Genomic DNA, 23,304 nt, shown 5'->3' on the forward strand with positions numbered 1-23,304 from the left:
GAGCATACCTGCCCCTTCTGATACCACAGCAGCTGGGATGTAGGGTGTAATTTAGACTGGGAGAAAATGTGATCTACGGTGCAATTTAGCTTTATTTTGCATCATTTTGTGATTATGACTGCTTTATCCCTTTTTGGCTGCTCTTTAGTCCAATGGCTAAAAAGAAACATTTTGTTGCCAGTGCTAAAAAAAAGACTAAAGCCAAGTATTTCATCTCAGCTGTAGCGCAGATGTATATGTGCTGTTGACTAATGCTTTTGGAATCTGTTCCAAAGGTAATGAAAGGGAAAACTTTCATTTTGGCCATTGCTTATAAGAAGAGTTACTCATAATGTAAGATCGAGTTGTGCTCTCATTAACCTGTCAAATCAAAGTCATTAGCAGTGATATATACACCAGCTTAAGTTAAAACTTCCATTATGTCTGACGAGCACAAATGCAACCTCCTTGTCACTCTGAGGGATATGTCCTCAGCAGTTTTAATAACCAATCAGTGAAAAAGTGGATATACAAATGGACATGCACACACACACACACACACACACACAGAGAGAGAGAGAGAGAGAGAGAGAGAGAGAGAGAGAGAGCATCAAAGGCATGCCTGGACCTCAGCTAAAGTGATGGATTTGCAAAACCCCAATTGCCTGTATTGGTTGAAGGAGGATGCTGGTCCGCTCAGCCTTCTCTTGTATGTTTGTGAATTTGCAGTTGTAACAGGCTGTGCAAAGCATGCCATTAAAATATTAATCAACCAAGATTTCATTACGCTGATTAGAAACACAGCTTCCCCAGCCATTATGTCACCTCACACACATTTTTCATCACAGGAATTTTAATTTCTTCACAACTCCTTATACCCATCTCCCATTAAGTAATTTTCCGCAGTGGTAACCAAAGTGTTAGTGTCCTGATGGATGCTAGTTTTCAAGTAATGTGCTTCTACTAAAGGTGACTAGAGTTAAATTAAATTGCTCAGTAACTAATGGTATGTGGCATTCTGAGAGATAAGCTGGGTGTTTCTGCTCTCGAACAGCAAGAATTATCACCTGCTTTCGTAGCAGTTTATACAAATTTGGTTGTTTTAAAATGGGAGACAACTCCATAAAAAAGACGTACAGCTCCAGGCAGGTGCTATTTGCTGTTGACAGCTTTGCCCCATGGTGGTGGAGATTATTGACATGCTGTTGTTTTTTTTAAAAAAAATTATTTTTTTCTCCTCTGGAGTTTATCAATAGAATATACTCGGTTTCTCATTGCAGTCAGCTAACTAAATTTTTCTGTTTCAGGATTACCCATTAGTCCGCCCCCCTTTACTGCACATAAAGAATTCAACATCATAAAGAAAACTGATGTGCTTAGTTCCTCCAACCGTTTTAGATGTAAATCAGCAAATAAATCCCATTCACACAGCAATGGAAGAAATCATTTACATTCCCATATAGGCTGATATATAACACACCAACAATTTAATGTTTCTTCGATTATAATAACCAGTGGTTCAAATACAAAGAATAAATAAAGTGCAAATTATACTTGTGTGTGTGTGTGTGTGTCAGTACAGGTATAGATGGAAGTGTATATAGACTAGCAAGCAAGAGAAATGCATTATTTTCTGATGGTTGATGTTCTATGAGATGGTGTTGATACTGTTGAATATTTCATAATAACCACTAAGTATTACTATTGCTGTCGTTTTTGCAGACAGTTTGTGTGTTAAAGTTGGGTTGTTTTGTTAAATATATATACAATAATTAAAAATTATTTTAGTTAGAGATAATTTAATATGTTTCACATTAACTGAAGGGCTGCTGTCAGAAGAGATATCTACTTGGGCGATCTCTGGCATTAGGGTAACTACATTATCGAGTAATGTCAGGTTTTTATCTTGGATTCTCTCAACATTTTTCCATAACTTCAGGTTTTTTTCATTTTTATTATCAGTAGGCTGAGTGCATTTTGGTGACTGTGGAAGTTGCAATAATTTCTCCCTTTGTTTATGGAAGGAAATAAATCTTTTTCAAGTCAATTTAAGGGCAATTTTATTGTAAAATAAATTCTAGCTGGGGAAGTATGGTGGTACAGTGAATAGCACTGTTGCCTCTCGGCAGGTTTTGGATTTTGGAGTTTGAATGCCGCCATGAGGGCCGTTTTGTGGGGAGTTCTCCCCAGGTTCAGTTGGGTTTCTGCCAGGTACTCAGGATTCCTCCCACAGTCCAAAGACATGTTGTACAGTAATTGGCTAATTGCAGACTCTAAATCAGTGGTAACCAACCCTGTTCCTGGAGATTCTGTATCCTACCATCCTGTCGGTTTTCACTCCAACCACAACAAGGCACACATCATTCAACAGCTAGAGATGCCATTGATCTGCTAATTAGTAGAGTCAGGTTTGCCAATTAGTGTCGAAATGAAAACCTATATGATGTTAGATCTCCAGGAACAGGGTTAGTTACCACTGCTGTAATTGGCCTGTAGGCATGAATGTGTGTGTGGGCCATGCGATGGATTGGTGCCCGGTCCAAGGTGTATTCCTCTCACCCTTTATGCTGGGATAGGTTCCAGTTGCCACCCACACCACTCCCCCCATCCCCCTTCCCCAACCAGAAATAAGAGATTTAAGGAAAATGGATGACTGGATTAATTAGAATTTAGCAGACACCTTTGTCCAGATGAACTTACACGCACAACATAAGCGAAAAGATCACGGATCTGTTTCCTCGCAGACAGAACCACAGCTTCACTCGGGCTTGTTCTTTCAGACAAGAAGCAAGGTGAAAGACAGATGCTCGGCAGATGTTTACGGAAACTTTCCGGTGTGTTCTGCCTGCCCACGGTGGTAGAGGGAGAGGGTCTCGCAGTGTCTGTGAGTCCGCCCCCCCCCCCCGCCTTGCAACTACAATCTGGAAGCCTTAGATCAATACCGCTGCACTGAGCCCGTCTGTCAGGGCACCTGCGTGTATGATGCTGAGGCCCATCTCTTTAATCACGAGCCTCCAGGGAACCCCCGGGGATGTGCTAAAGTGGCCGTGCGCCTGGCCAGCATGCACTAAACACATGTTAATGGATTACGAAACTGCACCTGCGGGGCTGAGTGCGCCCCCGTGCTGATGACTTGGCGAATGAATTAAAGGCTGACTGTTGCCAAAAACCCCTGACAGATGTAAACAGGAAGTACCTCGCACAATAGCCAGATTTGCACTCGGGGCTGTAAGCCCTGGATATGAAGGCAACTAAAGCACAAGAACTCTATACGGAAACTTAAGCACGCACTCAGGAAGCTATTGATTAAATCCATTATCTTTCCTATTCACCATTTTATGTCCATTAAAAATGTATTTAGCTAGCTAGGTGGCTGTTTCACTAAGTTAGCCAAGCCCTCATTTTCTTTTTAGTCTTTTTGTAATGCTCCTGATTTGTTTTGGTGCTGGGCTATACTTACTAATTTTTTTAAATACTGATTAAAGACCCTGGGCAATCAGTCATCATTTTTTTAAATAGCTATACATAAAAACAAAGAAAACAAATACTATGATATCAGTTCAATTTTAACATGGTTTTATTTTTATTTCTTATAACACTGCAGGAGAGTTTTGCATGGTGATGTAATGCAGAGTTGACAAACCCGGTAAAATTAAATTAAATTAAAAGCTCACATAATGAAACTAATATCCCTTATTCACGTGTTGCTGGAACAATGAAATGCAGAGACATTAAGCTGGCACATCTAGTTCTGACATCAAACTCAACATCTGCCACCTAATAGTTATATTCTACATAACACCAATACCATTGCACACACATGCAAGCATGCACTCATGCACCCACACACGCACACACAGTAGGAAATGTCAAAAATGGCAAGAGCATCCCACTTGTCTAATACCAAAGAGGCATTTTTGTCATTGTATTATTGAAACTGACTTTAAATCAAAAAAATAGAAATGCAAGGCAGTTAGTCGGTACAAGGGGTCATGCTAATGCTAGAAAACTTCTCTATAAATATTTATAAAGGGTACAAAAGAACACTCAGCCCTCATCACCATGGAAGAACTGATGGTAACAGCAGGTTCTGAAATTACTAAAAATTCTTGTTAGTTTTGTCGGGAGTTCAAAACTAATAATACTTGTTTTAATGAATGGGCTAAAGCCACTGTGTGATAATAATTCATAACTGTTATATTATTCATACAGTCCAACTCCACATCCATAAGACAGTCCTATTGCTCCTTCCACACTTCGGCGCTTGTTTTCACAGAGACTCTGCTTGTGGCCAATTTTGAAATCAATTATCCCATTGATCCTACCGCCAGTGGGAAGAAGAAAAAGGTCTTAACAAGGCTTAAGCGTGAGGCAAAATCAATTATGCAAACCGTGAATGATTCTGCAGACACCAGGCTCTCTCCCAAAACAGCACTCAGGGGACAATCCGGCACACGCCCAAGCCACGGTTACCGCGGTGATGTCTCCTGGGAATGGTCTCTAACTCACCAAGTGGCTCTGGGTACATACAGTGGTAGAACCCTATTAAAAATAAGAAGTTAGAAAAATGAAGTTATCTGAAGTATTGCCCATCTCAATTTTTAGAAGAATTTTAAAAATTGAGAATTCTTGGAGGCACAGGCTCAGAGAAAATAAGTAAAATGGTTAATGTGTTTACAGTTTGTGAAAGAATCATTTTTGTAAGATTCAGAATAAACTTTTGACTTTGACCCATTGATTCATTAAAATGGTGCCCGTGAATTTAAAAAAGGGTGTTGATTTTGAACTGCGTGCTGACAGTCAAGCTTGAGCAAGAAAACCTTACTCATGTACCAAGCTGACATTTTTTTAGTTTCCAAAAATGTATCCAAATTGGGACATGTTCAAAGAGGCTCTCTGGAAAGATGTACATAATGGTTCAGCATTAGTCACTATGTTGTCTGCTACACTATGACAGGCTTAGATAACACAAATATCTCCACGTTTATAAAGAAAACAGCCCAGCTATGAGACCAAAATCAAATTACTCTGGTTGCATTCGCAGTAATTTCCATTATCTAACATTGAATTTATTTATTTATTTTTTCCCGTTCGGGGTCACCACAGCGGATCATCCTACCTCTCGGCCTTGTGGGGTGGATGAGTTTACTTATGTAGGGAAGGTGGTGTGGTGGCTACTGCTCAGGGCTAGGTGCAAGTTGGGCTGGTGAGCTTTACCGTGACGGTCCAATACTACTCGATGAAGTATAAGAATTACTGGGCTTTTAACTGAGAGGTTGCAGGTTAAAGTCCCAGTTGGCATCGCCTGCTTCAGTAATTGTCTAGCTACGCAAAAAAGGCAAGGTGTTAATGCTGTGCCTTGGAGAACAGCTAAGTAGTAATGGATCAACATAGAGGTTTTGGTGTGGACTAAGATGTATTACAATGATGAGTGTTGGGCATTGGATGGTTTCATAACTGTGGGTTGGAAGCAGCGGGTGGATCGAGAGAAGGGTTGAGATGGCTTGCCAAAAGACAGATGAAAAAATAACTTCCTATTGATATTCCATTGATGTTCCTGCCAGTAAAATTTAGTACTGCACCAGTTACTTGTAGTGCACTGGTTTCTAGGGGTCTGCGGTTGTTTTTAAATTGTGAATGTGCGCGAGTGTGTGAATGTGAGTGAGTGTGTGAATGTGAGTATGTGCATGTGTGTGTGTACAGTATGTGTACGGTGCATGTGTCAGCATGTGCGTTTGTGTGCATGTGTGCGTATGCACGTGTCTGTTTGTGAGTGCATGTTTGCTTTGGGGTGGGGTGAGTGGTGGGAGGAGATAATTTAAGAGTAAAGAGAAGGAGCCATTTACTGAATGGATTATTTTACATTGTGCAACTACTGCTTTTTGTTTATAGATTATTGAGCCCATAAAAACAATGCATTTGTCATAGTACATTCCGGCCTATTCAGACCTATCTGCTCCCACTTCAGCCACTGTCAGGGTCAAGGGAAAACCCACATTTCAAATAAGCAAACAAGCAAACAATCCACAGTGTCAACAGGTTGTGTGAGTGTGTGTTTATGTGTGTGTGTGCATGTGCGTGTGTGTGTGTGTGTGTGTGTGTGTGTGCGTGCATGCGTGTGTGTGTGTGTGTGTGTGTGTGTCCAGGATTTTCTCATTAAAGAGAAAAGTGCACTTCAGTGGTAATTACTCACAGAAATATTCTTGCTGTTTTGATGATAACTGCCAGTAGAAATGTGGGTGTTGATTATTCAGGAAGATTGATTAGATAGTTGTGCTTGAAAACGTTTTCCTCTTGCAGAACATCTCTGGCCAGCTCCTTGTCCAACAAGTTCATATGAACCACAGCACGTAGCCGTATTGACTTTTCACCTTTACTTGACCAATGTCAGGCTATGACAAGGTAAATGCCATAATAACCCAGCAGGGGAACCAATAATATAAAAATAACACATTTCTACTGGGTTCAACATATACAGTTCTATTTAATGTTCAAATTCAAATGGATGTTTTTTAAATTTAATACTGCATTATGTCTCCAAAAGTGTGTGGGAGTGCATGTATGTAAGTGTGTGCATGCGCACTTGTGTGTGTGTGTGTGTGTGTGTGTGTTTCTCAATAGAGAAAAATAAGCTTTCAGTGAAGATGTCTGTCCAGTAGCTTTCTGTCACCCTTCCTGATGGTGTCAGTCACAATCAGGGCCCCCAAATCCAGTGTCCACTGCAAAGACTATAGCATCATTACAGGTTTAAATGAAGTAGCAACCCCTTTAATGTAACCAAAGTGCTGTATAGTGCTAGGAGCAAGCAGACAGGGAATAGAGAATCAGTGATTGAGAAGTGAGGAAAATGTTAACCAGAATTCAGACATCCTCTTTAACTACAGTGTTATTTTAAGGCAATGCCGCTCTTGGGTGATAATGAAGCCTCCAGCACAAATGAGCTCTACCTCTTGTGTCTTGACATGACTCTGATTACAAATAGCTCTTTGCAGGTATTTCATTATGGAGTGTAAATGATCTAAAAAAATGTGCTGTAACAAATAAAATTTGATTGAATATTTTTTATTTATTACAACCTAGTTGTTTATGATATCTCATCATCTGTAGTCATTGTTCTTTGCATTATCATTTATTCTTACATGTGTTCAGTGAATGTTTTGTAATCCTTTTGATCATTTGTTTGCAACAAAGTATTGTGGGGCTTGTATTGCTGTATAGCCCAAATCCCACATCACTCACACACAGACTGCAAGCGAAGTCAAAGCACATTTCCTCCCTTCCATCATAAAAAAAAAAAAAAATTAAAATAAATAAACAAATGAATAAATCCCTTTGTGGACCCAGTTAGCCCCTTCCACATGTAGATGAAGGTCCAACAAAGGAAGAATAGAAAGATACATTTTTATAATACTCAAAAACAATCTCTCAAAAGATCTAAAAGTATGCAGGACAGTAATTCAGTTCTTAGCTTTTGAAAGGGCTAGGGGAATATTTTTTTGCAAGTGACTGATTTTGTTTGTGATTGTGTTTCAGCTCCATCACATAGTCTTTCCCTCTGGCCACGTGTATGCCATAGGTAAATGACTGGGAGTGGAGTCTAATGGAAATGGGAGCGGTAGAATACCGACAGACACATGACTGAAACCTCATCAGGGCTATCACCAGCGTGACTCAGATAAGGAGCTCTATGAATAGAAATGATATTACTGCAAAAGCCACTCTCTCTGACTGAAGTTGAAAGCCAGAACCGCAGAAAGCTCTCAAGGAACCCATGAAGGCTCGCGCGCTAAATGTGCTTATGCAAGCTAAAGAAAGGGGTCTGCGCAGATGCTTTTAATTGCTCCTATGCCATTGCTGCAAAAGCTATCTGTCATAGCAGTGCGCCATCAGAGAGAAATGTTGAAGTCAGTCAACCTGAATAAAAGTTAACTATCGGAGCTGTTCAATCCCTCCATGAGGTTCCTCGTGTTCTGACTGATGCTCTTTTACAAGGCCTAACTCAGTCGAAGCTCATTCATTCGCTCGATTCCTTTCTTTAAATATGGAAAGCGATGTGATCATGATCGCAGAAGCACAAAGGCGATGTCCGCAGAATGACTCATTGAACCCGTTCAGCACGTTGCCTGTCTGCGGCCTTCAAAGTAACTTGTGGATTCAATGAGACCCGATTTAGTCGCATGGAATTACAACAAAATGGCCGTGACAGCCCACCCTACCCTCCCGGATGTGATTTAAGCCGAAGCAGTACTCGTTAAAGACGAGATGCCCTGCTCGCTGGCAATATCGTTTGACGAAACCCTGCTCTTTCGCTTGTGACAGCCTTGCTCCGTTTGAGCGGATGGAAACAGACAGCCCGAATCGACGCGTGGACATCTCTACACTGTGTTTGCGCTCTGTCCACAACGGAGCTCCCGAAGACTGGAGGAGATGAAGTGAGTGGATGGGCAGACGGCAGTCCCACGAGTCTCCTGTGGTACCTCATTCATCTGTCCACACATAGCCCTTGCGACACCCACCCCCCCTCCCGCCCAATCTGCAATTCAAGTCCATTCACCGTCATCTGTCAACCATCAGAATGGATATTAGATCAGGTTGTAGAGGTGAAGCATGTAGATAGTTTTGATCGGTTTACGCAATGAATGGAATACTTTTGAATTTATGGTTCAGAACAGAGAATGCGTATGCTGTTGAAATTGCAGTGCAGGACTGAAGAGAGTTTTTAAAAAGAAGGAATATTATAGCAAGGAGGGAACATTTTAGCTCATTATCTGAATTTGTAGAAGGACATTCCGCGATTTTGCAAAGAGGAGGAAATTGTACTTTTGCTTGCTGTGTGTTAGTAATAGGCAGGATATTGCTTTTTGTATTCAGAATTAACTAAATAGTTCTGTATTTTTTGAAAAGAGACAGTTGGTTTACCAAGCATGTTTTACCTTTAGACCAGTACTGCGGTGAGCTTTTTCCATCTCTGGTCAGCCCAAGCATCAGTACGATTCATTCTTCATATTAAAACAATGCACAGGTTCAGCCTATCTGTATTTTTACAATGAATGTTCTCACAGCCTATAAAAGTTTAACACAAGGGAAAATGTGACATCATTTGTACACACTTATCAAGTGTGATTCACAGTGCTTATAATTTAAATCCGAGCAGTTTATATAGATATTTTTACGAGATTTTGAGGTGAAGCATCTGGTAAGCGCGCAAGACGTCTCTTACCCTTGGATTGAAACAGAAAACTCTGATAATATTGAATAATATTTTCTTTAAAAGTTCAAGTCTCATTTCCAGGAAACCAAGTCAGGAAGTTAAAGAACACAACGCGCACTGAGCCAAAATGAATGCCAATGCTTGAGCTGTACCTGTGCCAAAGTAGAGGCTGGAGAGAACAAAGACAGAAAGCTGTCTAAGGGATGAGTGGGATTGCTTTGCGACTCTGGGACTGAGGCGGACCACTCCGAGCCTATTTATGTGAGATAAAGTCCAGCACTGGAGCCTCCCTTCAGCAGAAAATGAGTAGAGGATAATACTTTTGCTTTTGTTTATTGCAATCGCGGTGGACACGCTAAGCTAACATGTTCAGACAGATTCCTTTGGGATGGCTGGGATTTAAGAAGCATCGCTGCTTCATGATGCTCGCGGTCCAAAGAACGCTGGAAATGAAAAGGACTGCTCTGCTCTCTACTGGTAAGGTTGGGAAGTGAGTCGGCAACAGTTTTCCCTTGAAGTTTCTCGAGAGATTTTTTTTTTTGCACCGTCAAATGTGTCAGTCCCTGGGGGGAAATTGCTTGCAGCTCATAAAACAGATAAACAAATGCTAACAGACACAGTGATCAGCATTATGGGGCTGGAAAAATAAACAGCCTTTTTGTCATTGTGTGTTTGGCAGTAGGATTTCCCTGTAGTGAGATTTAAACTGCCACCATACCACATGTTCCCCTGCCCTCATAATATAACATAGTAATTCATTATAATTCTTGTAAGGAGCTTTTATTTACAGTGACAATCATCTCACAAGGATGGAAACATTTCCGATTGTTTGTACTTTACTTGACTGGATTTAATTTATGTATTCATTTTGTTATTTGTATAATTCCCTGTGTTTCATTTTTTGCATTGTCCATTGGCAACTCAGCTATTGACTACAGCACACCAATCCTCAATATCCCCAGTTTCAGACTAGGGCATGGCAAGCCATTTTTATTATTTTCTAATTCTTGTGGAAGCCATAATTGGTAATTTTGTGCTGTTCTGCCGTGAGCATATGCAGATGTTCTGGATGTTGCCTTACATCGCATAGGAACGAGGCTGCACTCTGCAGCAGCCAGTCCCAGGCCTGCTTGTCAGCCACGCACCAGTCCTGACAGCGTTTCTGGGTGAAAACCATGCTCTAAACTGAGATAAATATGCAGGCATCGCCTGCTGCATTGCCCAATCGGTGCGCAACAGGCGGCTCGCAGTATGCAAGAGGAGGTCTGACAGACCAGATGACTGGCTATTGTGTTCCTTTCATCTTCTGCCTCTCTATAAGAACGGTTTCTGGCACTCCACTGCCACAATATTGTCCTTGATGTAGTTCCAAAATGAATATTGCTAACATGCATGCACATTCTTAATGCGTCAGCTTCAAGGGTCAGGATACAGCGCTAGCAGTTTTAAGGATACACAGCTGTGCGTCTGGTAAATTTATAGAACCTGTGCTGGATCCAGGGTTAAATTACTTTCTGGCCAAGGCAACTCCTCCATTTAATTCTGTACACATATATCTCATTTACAGTAAGCACACTAATGTCCAGAGATACAGCATATTAAATTAATTGTATTTTTCTAGCTCGTATGATAGGGACACTCTCACAAAGAGGCTTTGCAGTAAAACAAGAAATACAAAAATTGGGAAAGACTGAGCCTGAATCCCCCGACCCCCAAAGAAAACAAAAACCAGCAAATGGAGAACAGTAAAGAAAAAACTCCTCAGTATGAAGAAATCTCAGGAGGAACCTGTCAATTGAGATGGAGCCCATTCTCCACTGTAAACAAGGCTGACTATATAAGAATGGCCTGACACAGAACCTGTCACCACAGCTAATCTTAAGCGTGATTTGGGACGTGGAGACCTTTACACGAAACTGTGCAGCGACCCATCTCTACACTCATCCAGACACGTCTCCTGCCTATGCCCAGGGCGCTGACGCAGATCCCTAACAGCTCCCCTGTGATTGGTGAGCCCTGGGGGGAATCTGTTCAATGACCACCTCGTTTTTCTTCACATTGAGTGGCTGGGACGCAGTCATGCTCTTTCACAACTTACAGAATGACTCATTCTTCAATGCCCACCCTAGCGGATTAAAAAAAAAATCTCTGGAGGTACTTTGGGGGAATGAGATGTGCCATGTTTTCTACCATAGTTATTCTGCGTATCCCAAGACAGACACACCTTACCTCCAGTGTGTTTTCAAGAAATTAAATGTTTGCAACATTTCACACAAGCTAGGCTGCACGTATCAGGGCACCAACTCAGACTCAATAAAACATCAAGTTCAAATGCAGAGGCAGTTGCTGTGATTTGCAATGTCCCTCTTTCCTTCCTGTAAACCTGAATTCAATGGACAGTTTGCTCATAACTTTGTGTTAAACTTAAAGGTAAGCATTCATATCTTTTTTTTTTTTTTGCCGTTACAAACCAGTAGATTGTGAGTTTGGTGAGTGCATTTTGCTGATTTGTGGGCTCCTTAAACTGTTTGAATTAAATAATGAGCAAGAGATTAGGACGAGTTTGATTGAATACAGGCCTTTAATGTAAGTGATATCTGCCTCTACAAAAACTGGGCCATCCATTCTCAGCTTCCCTTATACAGGATGCTGACAGGCTTGACCAGCCCAGAATTCATCTGAAAGGGGCTTGTGTCAGCAATAATGCAACAGACGCGATCCTCTCTTTTCTTCCTCCGTATATCAATAAATATTCGCATCAAACAGCTGCGGATGATAAGCAACAGCGACATTATCAAATTATTGCAGGAAACGAGCAGTGGACGGAGTAAATTGTTCAATTTTGCAACTTTTGCAATTTTGCAATTGCGTGGGCCATGTGCCTAAATCGCTGACTCGCCGAGGGATATATTTAAAGTTCCACTGCTGACAGCACAGAAGGATTCTGGTAAGGACCGCAGGACCTGTCCGGGAAGCCATTCTGTGTACACCAAATTATTAAAGTCATACAGGCCACGCCTCTCTCAGCAAATTCCTTGTTTTGTAATCTGTAACTTATATTCGATAATTTGTATTTTTCCATAACTTTTCTGCTGAAAGAATACTTGACCAGTGCATTGAATATGTATGTCCTCTGTGGAGATACCAACATTATTCAAATTGAATGAACATTTCTATCTGGAATTTGCAGTAATAAAATGTTACGTTTGGATGACCTTAGCAGTACAGTAATTTGTCTTTAAATATAGTGCAATTCTAAAGGAGGAGGATTTCAGGAGTCCTGCAGAGTGAGATAATGTCAAAGGACAAGAGGCTCATGGGAAATGCCTGCACTCACCGATGGCAGGGATGACGTGGTTGGGGGGGTGGGGGGTCAGAAGACATTGATATGACAGGGGTCCTGGTGTGTCTGCTGGATTGAGTCAGGCTTGCATTATCAAACTCTCTCTCTCTCTCTCTCTCGGCTGTTCCCGTTAGGGGTCGCCATATTTGATTTGGCATATGTTTTTTTACATCGGATGCCCTTCCTTACGAGACCCTCCCATTTATCCGAGCTTGGGACCAGCACTGAGAATACACTGGCTTGCGCATCCCCAGTGGCTGGGTTGGAGCATTGGCCGGGAAACGAACCCCAGCCTCCAGCGTGGCAGGCGAGAGCTCTACCACTGAGCCACCAATGCTCCGCTCGCAGTATGAAACTCACCAATAAAAATAAAAGAAAAGTCATTAAAGCATTGGTGCTGCTTGGCATTGGTGATGACGTCAATGACCTTGAAGTGGCAGGAGAGCTGCCTGGCACCCTCCTGCCACCGGCTCCATCTGCCGTCCGGTGCGACCCGCCGACAGATGCCAGCCTCTCCGCTGGGCGTGTCCTCACCCCACCCCAGCAGCAGGGGACAACCCCCCCCCCCCACCCACAAATTAGTTGAAAGGTGAGAAAGAGAAACTAAGCAAAAAAAAAAAAAAAAAACTGTATAAAACTATAAAAACACCATAAATATAGTGTGTGAACGCGGCTTTCTTCTACATTACAGCTTAGGTTGTTAAGGAGTGAGATTTCACGTTTGATTTCACTTTGCAAACCAACCGTAGCCTGTGGAAAATGAAAGGAGAGAGCCAACATCTATAAATAAAATCTCTGGGTAAATTTGACTACAATAGGAAAATTCACCTTAAAAAAATACCGACACGTAGACACACACATGCACACGCACATGCACATGCACGTGCACACACACTGTACGCTGAAAGAAATGTGTTCCCTGGGCCAAGGAAATATCACTTCTTGGAGAAGTATAAAAATAACATTTGACAGAAGAAAAGAAAAATGACTTGCGAAGTTAAATGTGAAGTGAAAAAAAGCATGTAAAAACATAAATGGTATGTTGTATTTGGCACCGTCTGTGTATCGGGTTGTTAAAATCAGGCAATATCTACCTAAAATGGTTACAGTAGCTTAAATCATACCACATTGCATTTGCTACAGGTTTGTTTCATAGTCAGCAGCCATTTATGGAATTATTGAAATGGATTATTGATTTCCAGAATGCATTTGTCCTGCAGGTCCTGTTCTTCAAAGCAAGCAAAAAATCTCCCTGGAACAGAAAGATTGCTTTAGCATTGAAAGGCTTGATAGCATTTAATAGACAAGGCATAAGCTAAAGATAGCCATGCTGTGTCGAAAACAAGTGGGATAGCATTGATTCATCTATCCATCATTTGCCCTGCGATACAAAATTAAATGCAAGTGTCCATTTATTTAATTATTTTGTATATATATATATATATATATTACACTTAATTCATACATTGATTTTTTTATCACAAACAAAGCAACTCAAGTTAAAAAATGCAAAATTCATGAAAAATGTAAAACGCGTTTATTTGGGGAAAAAATGTTAATTGATTCCTGGCTGCTGTCAGTGGCGCCTTCTGTAATAAAATAAGTCTGGTGGGCTGAGAGGGAGAGTGAGAGAGAGAGAGAGAGAGAGAGAGAGAGAGAGAGAGAGAGAGAGAGAGAGAGAGAGAGAGGTCTCTAGCTCTTCTCAGTTGGGAAACGGTTGACTGTGAGATTCAGGAAAAGTGCAGCGATGGTAAACCAACTATGAAGCACCGATTGTATCCTTCACATTTTAAATACAGAGGTGAAGTCCGCATTCCACGCATTAGCGTGAACAGAGTTCAAGGCTCCTGCTCAACAGAGCCATTTGTCATATGTAGGGCATGCTCAGGCTGTGTTTGTCTGTGTGTGTGTGTGTGTGTGTGTGTGCGTGTGCATGCGTGCGTCTGTTTGTGTGTGTGTGTGTGTGTGCGCTTGTTTCTGTGTGTGCGGGTGTGTGTGTGTGTGTGCACTGTTTGCCTCTCCCTCACATGCAAAGCTTTGATTAGGCCGCTTCAGCTTCTCCAGAATGCAGAGCAGTATGCTAGCACACTAAAACAGAGATGTTTTCCTGGTCCGGAGAAGAAGTGGGAAAAGACCAGGTACACCACTGCACAGAACTCTCCAGCCTTCTCCCTGAAATTATAGCTCATGATGAACTACAGTGAGCTCCATAATGTTTGGTACCACAATTTTAGATTTGTAGTCAAACAATTTGCATGTGGATAAAGTTAATTTTTTATACATGCGTCGTCCAATGAGTTTTGAGACCTTTAGTAGCGTCTAAGCAGATAAAATGTTTCTGTACACTTCAGAATCCATCCTGCTGTATCAGTGATGGGATGGCAGCACCATCTACTGGTATGAGGAGTAAATGCACCAAAACAATCTTCAGGACAGGTTTTCACGGAATAGATGAAACCAAATGTGCGTGTGAATAAATTTCATAGTTCATGCACGTATCACATGAATACACAGGAGGTAAGCCAAAACAGCAAAAATGGATGGATGGAGATGCATGCTGACTGGCTTCACAGACAGAAAGAGCTCAGGCTGGATGTCATTGTCAGCTGTGCAGCTACTGCACCACCTCCAGGATGAGTGAAATTCATACTGAGTTCAAACTCGAAATAAAGAAGATATGTGTCAAAAGTGTCAAATAAACTAATGCTGCCAGCAAGAGGCCCAGATGGTGTTTTACAGAAAGTGCAGCCGATCCTGTTCTGTCAGAGTGAGGTTTCCTCGGCTAGAAAATTAATTTGGCCCATGAGTTTGGTGGGTGCTGAAAATGAGCTTTAGTAACAAAGAAATGCTTTTTTTTTTTTTGGTAAAAATTTACTTTTTAAACAAGATTTAAGTTTTGGTTTATTTAATTTTATTTTTTCACATTCTATGTGTTTTAACAAGACCAGGTCAATACCTAGTATATGGCTGGACCGGCGACCAATGGTGTAACTTCATAACTCGGCCGACCAATAGTGTAACTTCATCATTCAGTGACTCAGTCACAGACCATCACGTTTGCAGGGCTGGCCCCGCTGTTGCGGTCCAGCCAGAAACAAAGATTTGAGTTATAGGTTATATGCTTATTGTTTACTGAATTTCTTTGAAAGTTACAGTAGATCTAACATTTGGGGTATGTGCATGAGTGTGTGTACATGCACGTGCTTGTGTGTGATATGCATGTGTATATTCTGTATTCTTAAAAAACTTCAGTGAACGCAAGGCATACAGCAGCATTATTTAACATCTTTGTATTTATTTTCATTGGAACATAATAATCGTAGCTGTGTTGTTCATACTGTTGAAAAGATCATGACTTGTGAGTTGGTTTATAAATAATTTCATCAAAGTTGTATGTAAAAAATTAAAGATAGTTACTCAACTAAAGCATCTATCATAATACAATATTCTTATATAATAATAATAATAGTAATAATAATAATAATAATAATAATAATAATAATCTCTATATGTCTCTTACTTTATAGGACACACTTGGTAAGTTAAAGGACTGTATATAGTGTTTACCAGCAAATATATTTGCTATGACTTAATTTTTTATTATTTTTATTCATTAATAAATGTATTTATTTGCAATGTTACATACAATAAATGGCCAATTAACATGTGACACTGGCAGGTCACAACAACAAATTTTATGAACAGAGACAAAAAAAGGTAGTCAATTTGTTTGCTTCTTAAACAAATATAATAGGTTACTTTGGACTATCTGTCACTAGTTATTTAACAACATAAACAGGCCTTTAAGATAAAGTGTGGTCCTTATCATCATTGTTCCCACATAGTACATCTCATCCGCTTCTGAAGGACAAAAAATCTGAGGACACTCTTACTGGTCACATGACACCGCAGTCCATATCTGCAGAAATCACAGCCTTAATTTTCAGCACTTTCAAAATAAAATTGTACCTCTTTAAAAATAAAAATAAAAAAAAATAAAAAAAACACATCAAAGGAGACAAACTTGTAGGGTTCTTGTGACGTATTTACAACAGAAAAGACAAGGGTTACAACTGCATAGATCCACAGGATTTATAAAATAACAGTTAAACAGTTTCCAGAATCCATACACCCACTGAAAATGCCACAGGGGATCTAATTATGTCTTCATTTTGGTGGGAGATAAATATACCATAAATAAAGAATATATTTGATTGTATTTTTGGTTGAACTCTGCATTAAGTAGGCATTAGCTCTGTGCCATTCACTTCTGCAAAACCTCACATTGTGTCAGTTCCTCCACACGTAGTTTCAATGCGATACATAAAAGTGGTATGATACAACGTGAGTCTGAAATGAAATTCATTTTGGCTGAGAAAAAGTAGTCTGAGCACAAATTATTCAAATGTTGTTTTCAGGAAGACTGTACTAATGTACAGCACATGCATTCACTCACGTGTTAGAAACGGACCTAATGCCTGCTCAATGATAAACAATTGCACACATTTCCTCCTTTTGTTTTGAGTAATGTAATGGCTTTAAGTTACTACAATACATAATGATAAAACACACAGGAATGGCTTGGAGTAACATGCAAATCAAAATAAAAAAAGGTACAGTGTGTGTATGTGCGTGGGTGCGTGAGTATTTGTGTGTAAGAATGGGGACTCGCTTGACAGAATAGTGTGTTCATGAAATTGGCAATGCCAGATTAATCAATTATCTATCCTGGATCACTTTTTGCTTAGTTAGATTCATATTTAAATTGCATTAGAAAGAAAGCCATTAATTTTTCATGTGCAATAATTTATGTGGGAAAATGTTTTTTATTATTAAATAGCAGCTTTACAGCTTATAGATTCTCAATTAAATGTTTAAAAGGGGCCATTGATAAACACCCTCTTTAATGGTGTAATAGCACAAACTGTTGAAAATGAGTTAGACACATAAGGGTTAATTTGAAAATGATACTAACATCAACATGTATTAATATTAATTAGATAAGTTGAAGCTTAGAGATATTTTACTTCAGTTCATCTGCCCCTGTCATACAATGTAGTCAGTGTAAATGTTTGTTCACTCCTCGCATCATAAACTGAGCCTTTCATATAATTCTGTCTCTCCTCTTTCATACTACACCAAGCCTGTAGTGACTGAAATATTTTACATAAGCCTTCTCTGTCTTCTTGAGTCTCAATTCCAGGTTTACAGTGCCATGTATGTGTAATCTAGGCCAAGTATTTAATAGGTTTTGATGATTTCTGTGGCCAGTGGGTATTATATGATAGAGAGAATATTGAGCTGTTTCCAGATACCTGTTGTCTTACTGTGTTATATATTATGTGTAGCATAGAGAGGCTAGTTTGGAATCTGTTGCTTCACTTTAGTTTTCTGACATAAACTTGACATGGCACTGTATGTTTCTCTGGAGTAGAAGGGAAACATTCACTGAACATTTTTTTTTTTTTTTACGATTGCACCTCCAAGGGCTACAATCCTTCTTTCAGGAGTTCACAGACTTGGATTTGCAAGAATATGATTGAAATGCCTCTTGTTTAAGCATCCAACCAGATACAACCAGAATTTTGTGAGGAGATAATGCATATTACACAGATCTATACCAACCTGGTGATGGCATAGCACCATAAGCATAATAAAGTACTCAAAATCTTTCTTGTCCTTCCTTCAACATAACGTATGCACATTGGGGAAGTGTGGCGATGTTTATGAGCTCATGATGTTTCTAGCACTAGGCCTCAGGATATCCTGGATGCTTCCATTTCAGACATGCAGTTTAGTGGTTGCGACATCATGCGCGGTAGTAGACCCAAATTCATCAATTTTATACAGGATAAGCAAAAACAGCCACAGCTGTGCGTAACAATGGGAAATTTTTGAGATTATACATGCTTTCGTTGTGACTTCCTTACTGTAGTCAAGCTACAAGAACAAACCCAAAACGTGACAAGATAATATTATCAGGCAAGCCTATTCTAAACATTCACTCTTGCACTCTGACTAACTTTAGCATTACCGGAATGATCATGCATTCTAACGTGTTCATTTGTTTGGCATTAATGGGTTTGAGTATTTTCTTTTAAAAAAGCTTATTTTACTGTATGTTCTCTTTTTTACTTAACACATTATCGTCTGTCGTACACTGATAGATAAAATACAGAAATCTGAGCTGAAACAAAACATTTGTAAATTTGTGTAACAATATCAAAATACTGCATTTTTTTCAAAAATAGTTTCTTAAACTGCGCTATGCATTTATGCATACTATTTCAGTCTTCAGGTTATATAAAAATTACCTTATTCTATTAAACGTTGATAATTAATAAGTAGATGGTGGGTGAGAGGAGAGAGTACTTTGTTGTAGTTTCAGGGATTTGACTCTTTTATGCACCAAGACTAATATTCTTGAGGGAATCTTTGAAATGTAGAGGTTCCACTCACACAAGCCATCTTACAAAGCTAGTGGAATCCTTAATTTATCTGCTTTAATGGCTTGTGGGGACTTCCACCAAGGCCGAAGTATTCTATGTTCTTACGCACAGTGGAGCCATATGTTATTATTTTGGGAGATTAGGTGAAGCTGCAAAGTATGTTTGTTTGCTGTTACATGGAGACTCAATACAAAAAGGAACAAAAACAAAAATGGAATAGAAGAGGGGTTAGATTTAACAGGGGATGAGGTGCATGACAAAATAATGTATTTTTCCTTCAGTCTGTAACTCAAAACAGAATCAGTTTCAACCAAGCAAATGCAAGCTGCTGACACAGACAAGGGTCAATTCACGCATGACTCACCCATGACAAAAAATATTAATGCAGTTAGCAGAAATAGCTGAGTGAAGAGATTAATCTGTGTAACATGGGTGCACCTCTGGCTACTGCTTCCCAGAATTAGCTGGAAACAAAGTAACATGACTGACTTGCAGTACGTTAAAAAGAGATGAGACGTCTGGAAATGCAATACATTATGGATACATAAATTCCAGAAGGTGTTATTACAGTTGCTCTTACCCTGTTTACATTTTGAAAGCTGACAGCCAGTTATGCTTTTGATGGATGGGGACTGACAGGTGAAGCACTGAACCCGTTCAGCAGAGATTGCAAATGTGCAGTAGATCTTTAATAGCGTTCAAGTGACATTGATGGCCTTGTGGTCTTTCAGAGGCATGAACTATCAAATTATTTCTCACCTACCAAACAAAGATGAAATTTATGAAGCAGGTTGCCCTCTTTTTTTGTAATGAGTTGTATACAATTTCAATAACTTCGGTATCAAAGAAAAGAAAAACAAACAAAAAATATTTGAAAAGAGGAATACTGGCTTTAAGTGGCTGCTGAAAAGTTTGTGAAAACCTTGATGCAGAGCTTTCCGAACTGCAAGCTGGGACTTGTGCACACCACATGGTGTTCATATAAGTGTGTGTGTGCTCACCTGTTTGTCTGTGTGCATGCTTGTGTGTGTGTGCATGCACATGCACATACATGTGTGTGTGTGCGTGTGTGTGTGTGTGTGCGTGTACGCATGTGCATCGGTGTGTGTGTGTGTGCCTCGGCACTGTGCTCTGATACAATTTTCACATCCGCACCCCCAGCCACTGCAGAGCGGTACCAATGGAAGGAAACCTTGTTTAATATAAGCCCTTATGACTCCTTCCTTCACACTGAAAGCAGTGCATCAAGGACCCGGAATCTTCCACACAAAGCCCCTCTCTGGGCTTCTGCTTCTGCTGGTATGTTTTAAAATCCTTCATTCTTTTCTAAAGCACGGAATGAAACAACTAGAAAGCATGCGTTCTCGTTGAGGTTTACTCTTCAAGCATGCGCTTTAAACAGACCTTAAGCATGTTCGTATGCAATGCAAATAGTGTACTATACGCAAGCGAGTGTGTGATTATGGGTATGCGTGTGTGTGTGTGTGTGTGTGTGTGCATGTGTGCATATGTGTGTGTTTGTGTGCGTGTTTGTGTAAACATTTAGTAAGCCCTTTACTCAATGCAATCAAATGTACGTTCAGCAAAAAGGACATGGGTCTATGACATTCTTCTATTTTTCCTTTATATTCTTTCACTTCACACTGCTGACCTACCCTGAGGGTACAGTTATAACACTCTTTTTGTTCTTCATTCACTGTGTAGCAGGTAGTGGGAAATGACTTTGTTATTATGAGTCACACAATGTATGTGTTGCTGGAACTAAAAAAAAAAAAAAAAGAAAGAACAATAAAAACATTCTCGGCCATTTGGGTAAGGTAAAATCGAGTTTAAATCATTAAATCAACCATTGTAATACATGGCCTTGTGACATTAATATACACAACAGACAAATGCAGTGGTTTCGGGACAGTAAACATAACTGGGGGGTCATGGAGCTGCTTCTGAGCTGGTGAGTTGCTGAATGGGACACAAACAGGATCCCCAGACTGATATTGATTGGCTAAACTGACCCATCTCTGAGTCACAGCATGGCATTGTTACTAAGTACTTCCTGTTTCAAGGCCCAGTTTTACAGCTGTGTGTATCGGTGTGTAACTGGCCTGGCTGGTGTGACAGGAAGTGATATGCAGTAGCAAGATCTCACAGGCATGCACATGCTCTGTAACATAAAGAGACAGGAAGCTTACCGATACCCACTTTGAACATGATTATATAGGCTGACCAGATTTTTGTTCTGATATGTATATTAAATTTTTTTTTTAATTTTTATAAATAGAATCAATTTTTAGACAGATTTTTAGATTCATAGTTAGCCAGTTTTGGAAAAGTGTGATGCAATAAAAATGTTTAATCGCATTATAGGTTTATACACCCAGCTACATTTTTTGAGTTAATTGCTACATTATTTATGATAGCTAGCTTTATAAAAATTAAAAAAAAAATAAGTGAAACTTTCAGTCGGTCAGCAGAATGGGTGCAACATTAATTTAAGAATTTTTCTTTTTAGATATGAAATTGTGTTGTTCTTAGGAATCCATTATTTAGCTTATAAATGACAAACAATGAAATTAGGATTTTGCTACGAATATGGCATTGTACATTTACCAACGCAAACTCTCAGAAATGCAGTTTACAGCAACTAACCTGGCAAAACTAAGCGTTTTTTCAAGTAAACAGGTACCATGTGTTTTGTAAAGTGTGTTATGACTGTTCAGTGACCACCCATGATTGAAATGATTCATTGGGACTCAGTCTACTTGAAATGTAGATATTTTCATCATCTTACATAGTATTAAACAATGGTCCTCATAATTTGCAGTCACCCAAAGACAGGATGATGTGTTAGAGACAGAAAAAACTGACGTGTATTAATAAGCCTGGATGGACTACTGCATCACCTGGTCAGCCTAGTAATACTGTCATAAGTGAGGCTGTGCTGTGTGTGTGCTTTGGCGTGGGATGATTTCACCAGTAACAACCTTCATTTGCCACATCATGGTAAAGTAGCATCTGTTTTTGTGTTTCTGTGTACCTTCATTTGCAAATTAAACAAAACATCAGAAAAGAAACAACAAGATGGACATGCACACACACACACACACACACACAAGCTGACTCACTCACACACTTCCCTGTTAATTACCTAGCCATTTCCAAAAGCGACTTCCTTCATGCCCAATGACAAATCAACAAACCAAACAAGTGAGCACATACATAAAATCCTGTAGTTATCTAGTGCAAAACACAATTCAAACAGTTGAACACAACGTATAAAATGTTGTGAGAGAACTCAGCTCTGAAGTAGCCATTTGTATTCTACAAAGGCTGCGGTGTTTTCTTGTTCTTTTTTTAGTTTGTGTGTCCTTCATTTCCAGTCATACACTCTGTTTTCCCCGTTCCCATTACCCAGAAGATCCTGCAGATGTTACCCACAAGACCTAGGCTGGGTGGCGTCTTCGGGGGAGCCCGTGCGCGGGGGGAGGGAGGTGATTGACACGTTCCTCTGATCCCAGCAGAAGGGGGATGTTCCCCTCACTCCTCATTGGTGGAGCTCTCCTCCACTGCTGAGAATGACCCAATGGCGAGCCCTGTTGAGTTCTGTGCTGCGGTCAGTATGAGGACCAGGACCAGAACGCAGAGCTTGAGCCTGCTGTTACACAGTCTGGCTGCCGCGGATGTCGTGACCGACGTCCGGTGGTGACAAGAGGGGTGAGTCCTCTTAAAAGTCCCTTTGGATTGGCTGTCCGCTTTGAAGTCCCATCGGACATCACAGCACTCTGTTTCCGTGTTGGTCGACTGTTTCTGTAAAAGCCCTACGATATAAAAAAACAACACAAAAAGTTATTTGAATACAAGAAAAGTATGCAGTGATTACTGTCAAACAAAGTCGTAAAATACATAAATTATATATAACGTCTCATTATATTTATGAAACAAGAGTATGTCATAAGCAGTTAAGCAGCACATCCCACGTGTGTACTTCTTTAATTGGTTTGATTGAATACGCAGTTGGCTCTCTAATGGCTGATATACACAAGTATGACTGATTGAGTCCAGCGAAGCAGCCATGAAGGAGACATGTGATTTTCTCTGCATTTATCAGCATCAGCCCCTAGGATTATTCAGTGACACAGGGACTGATCCAGCCAGCCATGCAGTACAATGGACAGGAAACTGGGTTTGTAACTCTAAGTTGTGGGTTCGATTTTGGGGAGGGGCACTGCTGTTGTACCCTAGAGCACGGTTATTAACCTGAATTGCTTCAGTAAAAATACCCAGCTGTATAAATTGACTGTTTAAAAAAGTTATCTGTATAGGTC

General features: G+C 40.1%; 1 protein-coding gene across 1 annotated transcript in view; it reads right to left on the reverse strand.

Annotated features, from left to right (window-relative positions):
- Positions 1 to 15,807: 15,807 nt before the first annotated feature.
- The window catches only part of LOC135250341 (NALCN channel auxiliary factor 1-like), a 95,379-nt gene continuing 87,882 nt past the window's right edge, over positions 15,808 to 23,304 (reverse strand). The window contains exon 3 of the mRNA XM_064326541.1: positions 15,808 to 22,797. Within this exon, the coding sequence (XP_064182611.1) occupies positions 22,517 to 22,797 (281 nt within the window). The 3' untranslated portion in view covers positions 15,808 to 22,516. The remainder of the gene's footprint in view (positions 22,798 to 23,304) is intronic.

Source organism: Anguilla rostrata, chromosome 3, assembly GCF_018555375.3.
Source record: "Anguilla rostrata isolate EN2019 chromosome 3, ASM1855537v3, whole genome shotgun sequence".
Lineage (NCBI taxonomy): Eukaryota > Metazoa > Chordata > Actinopteri > Anguilliformes > Anguillidae > Anguilla > Anguilla rostrata.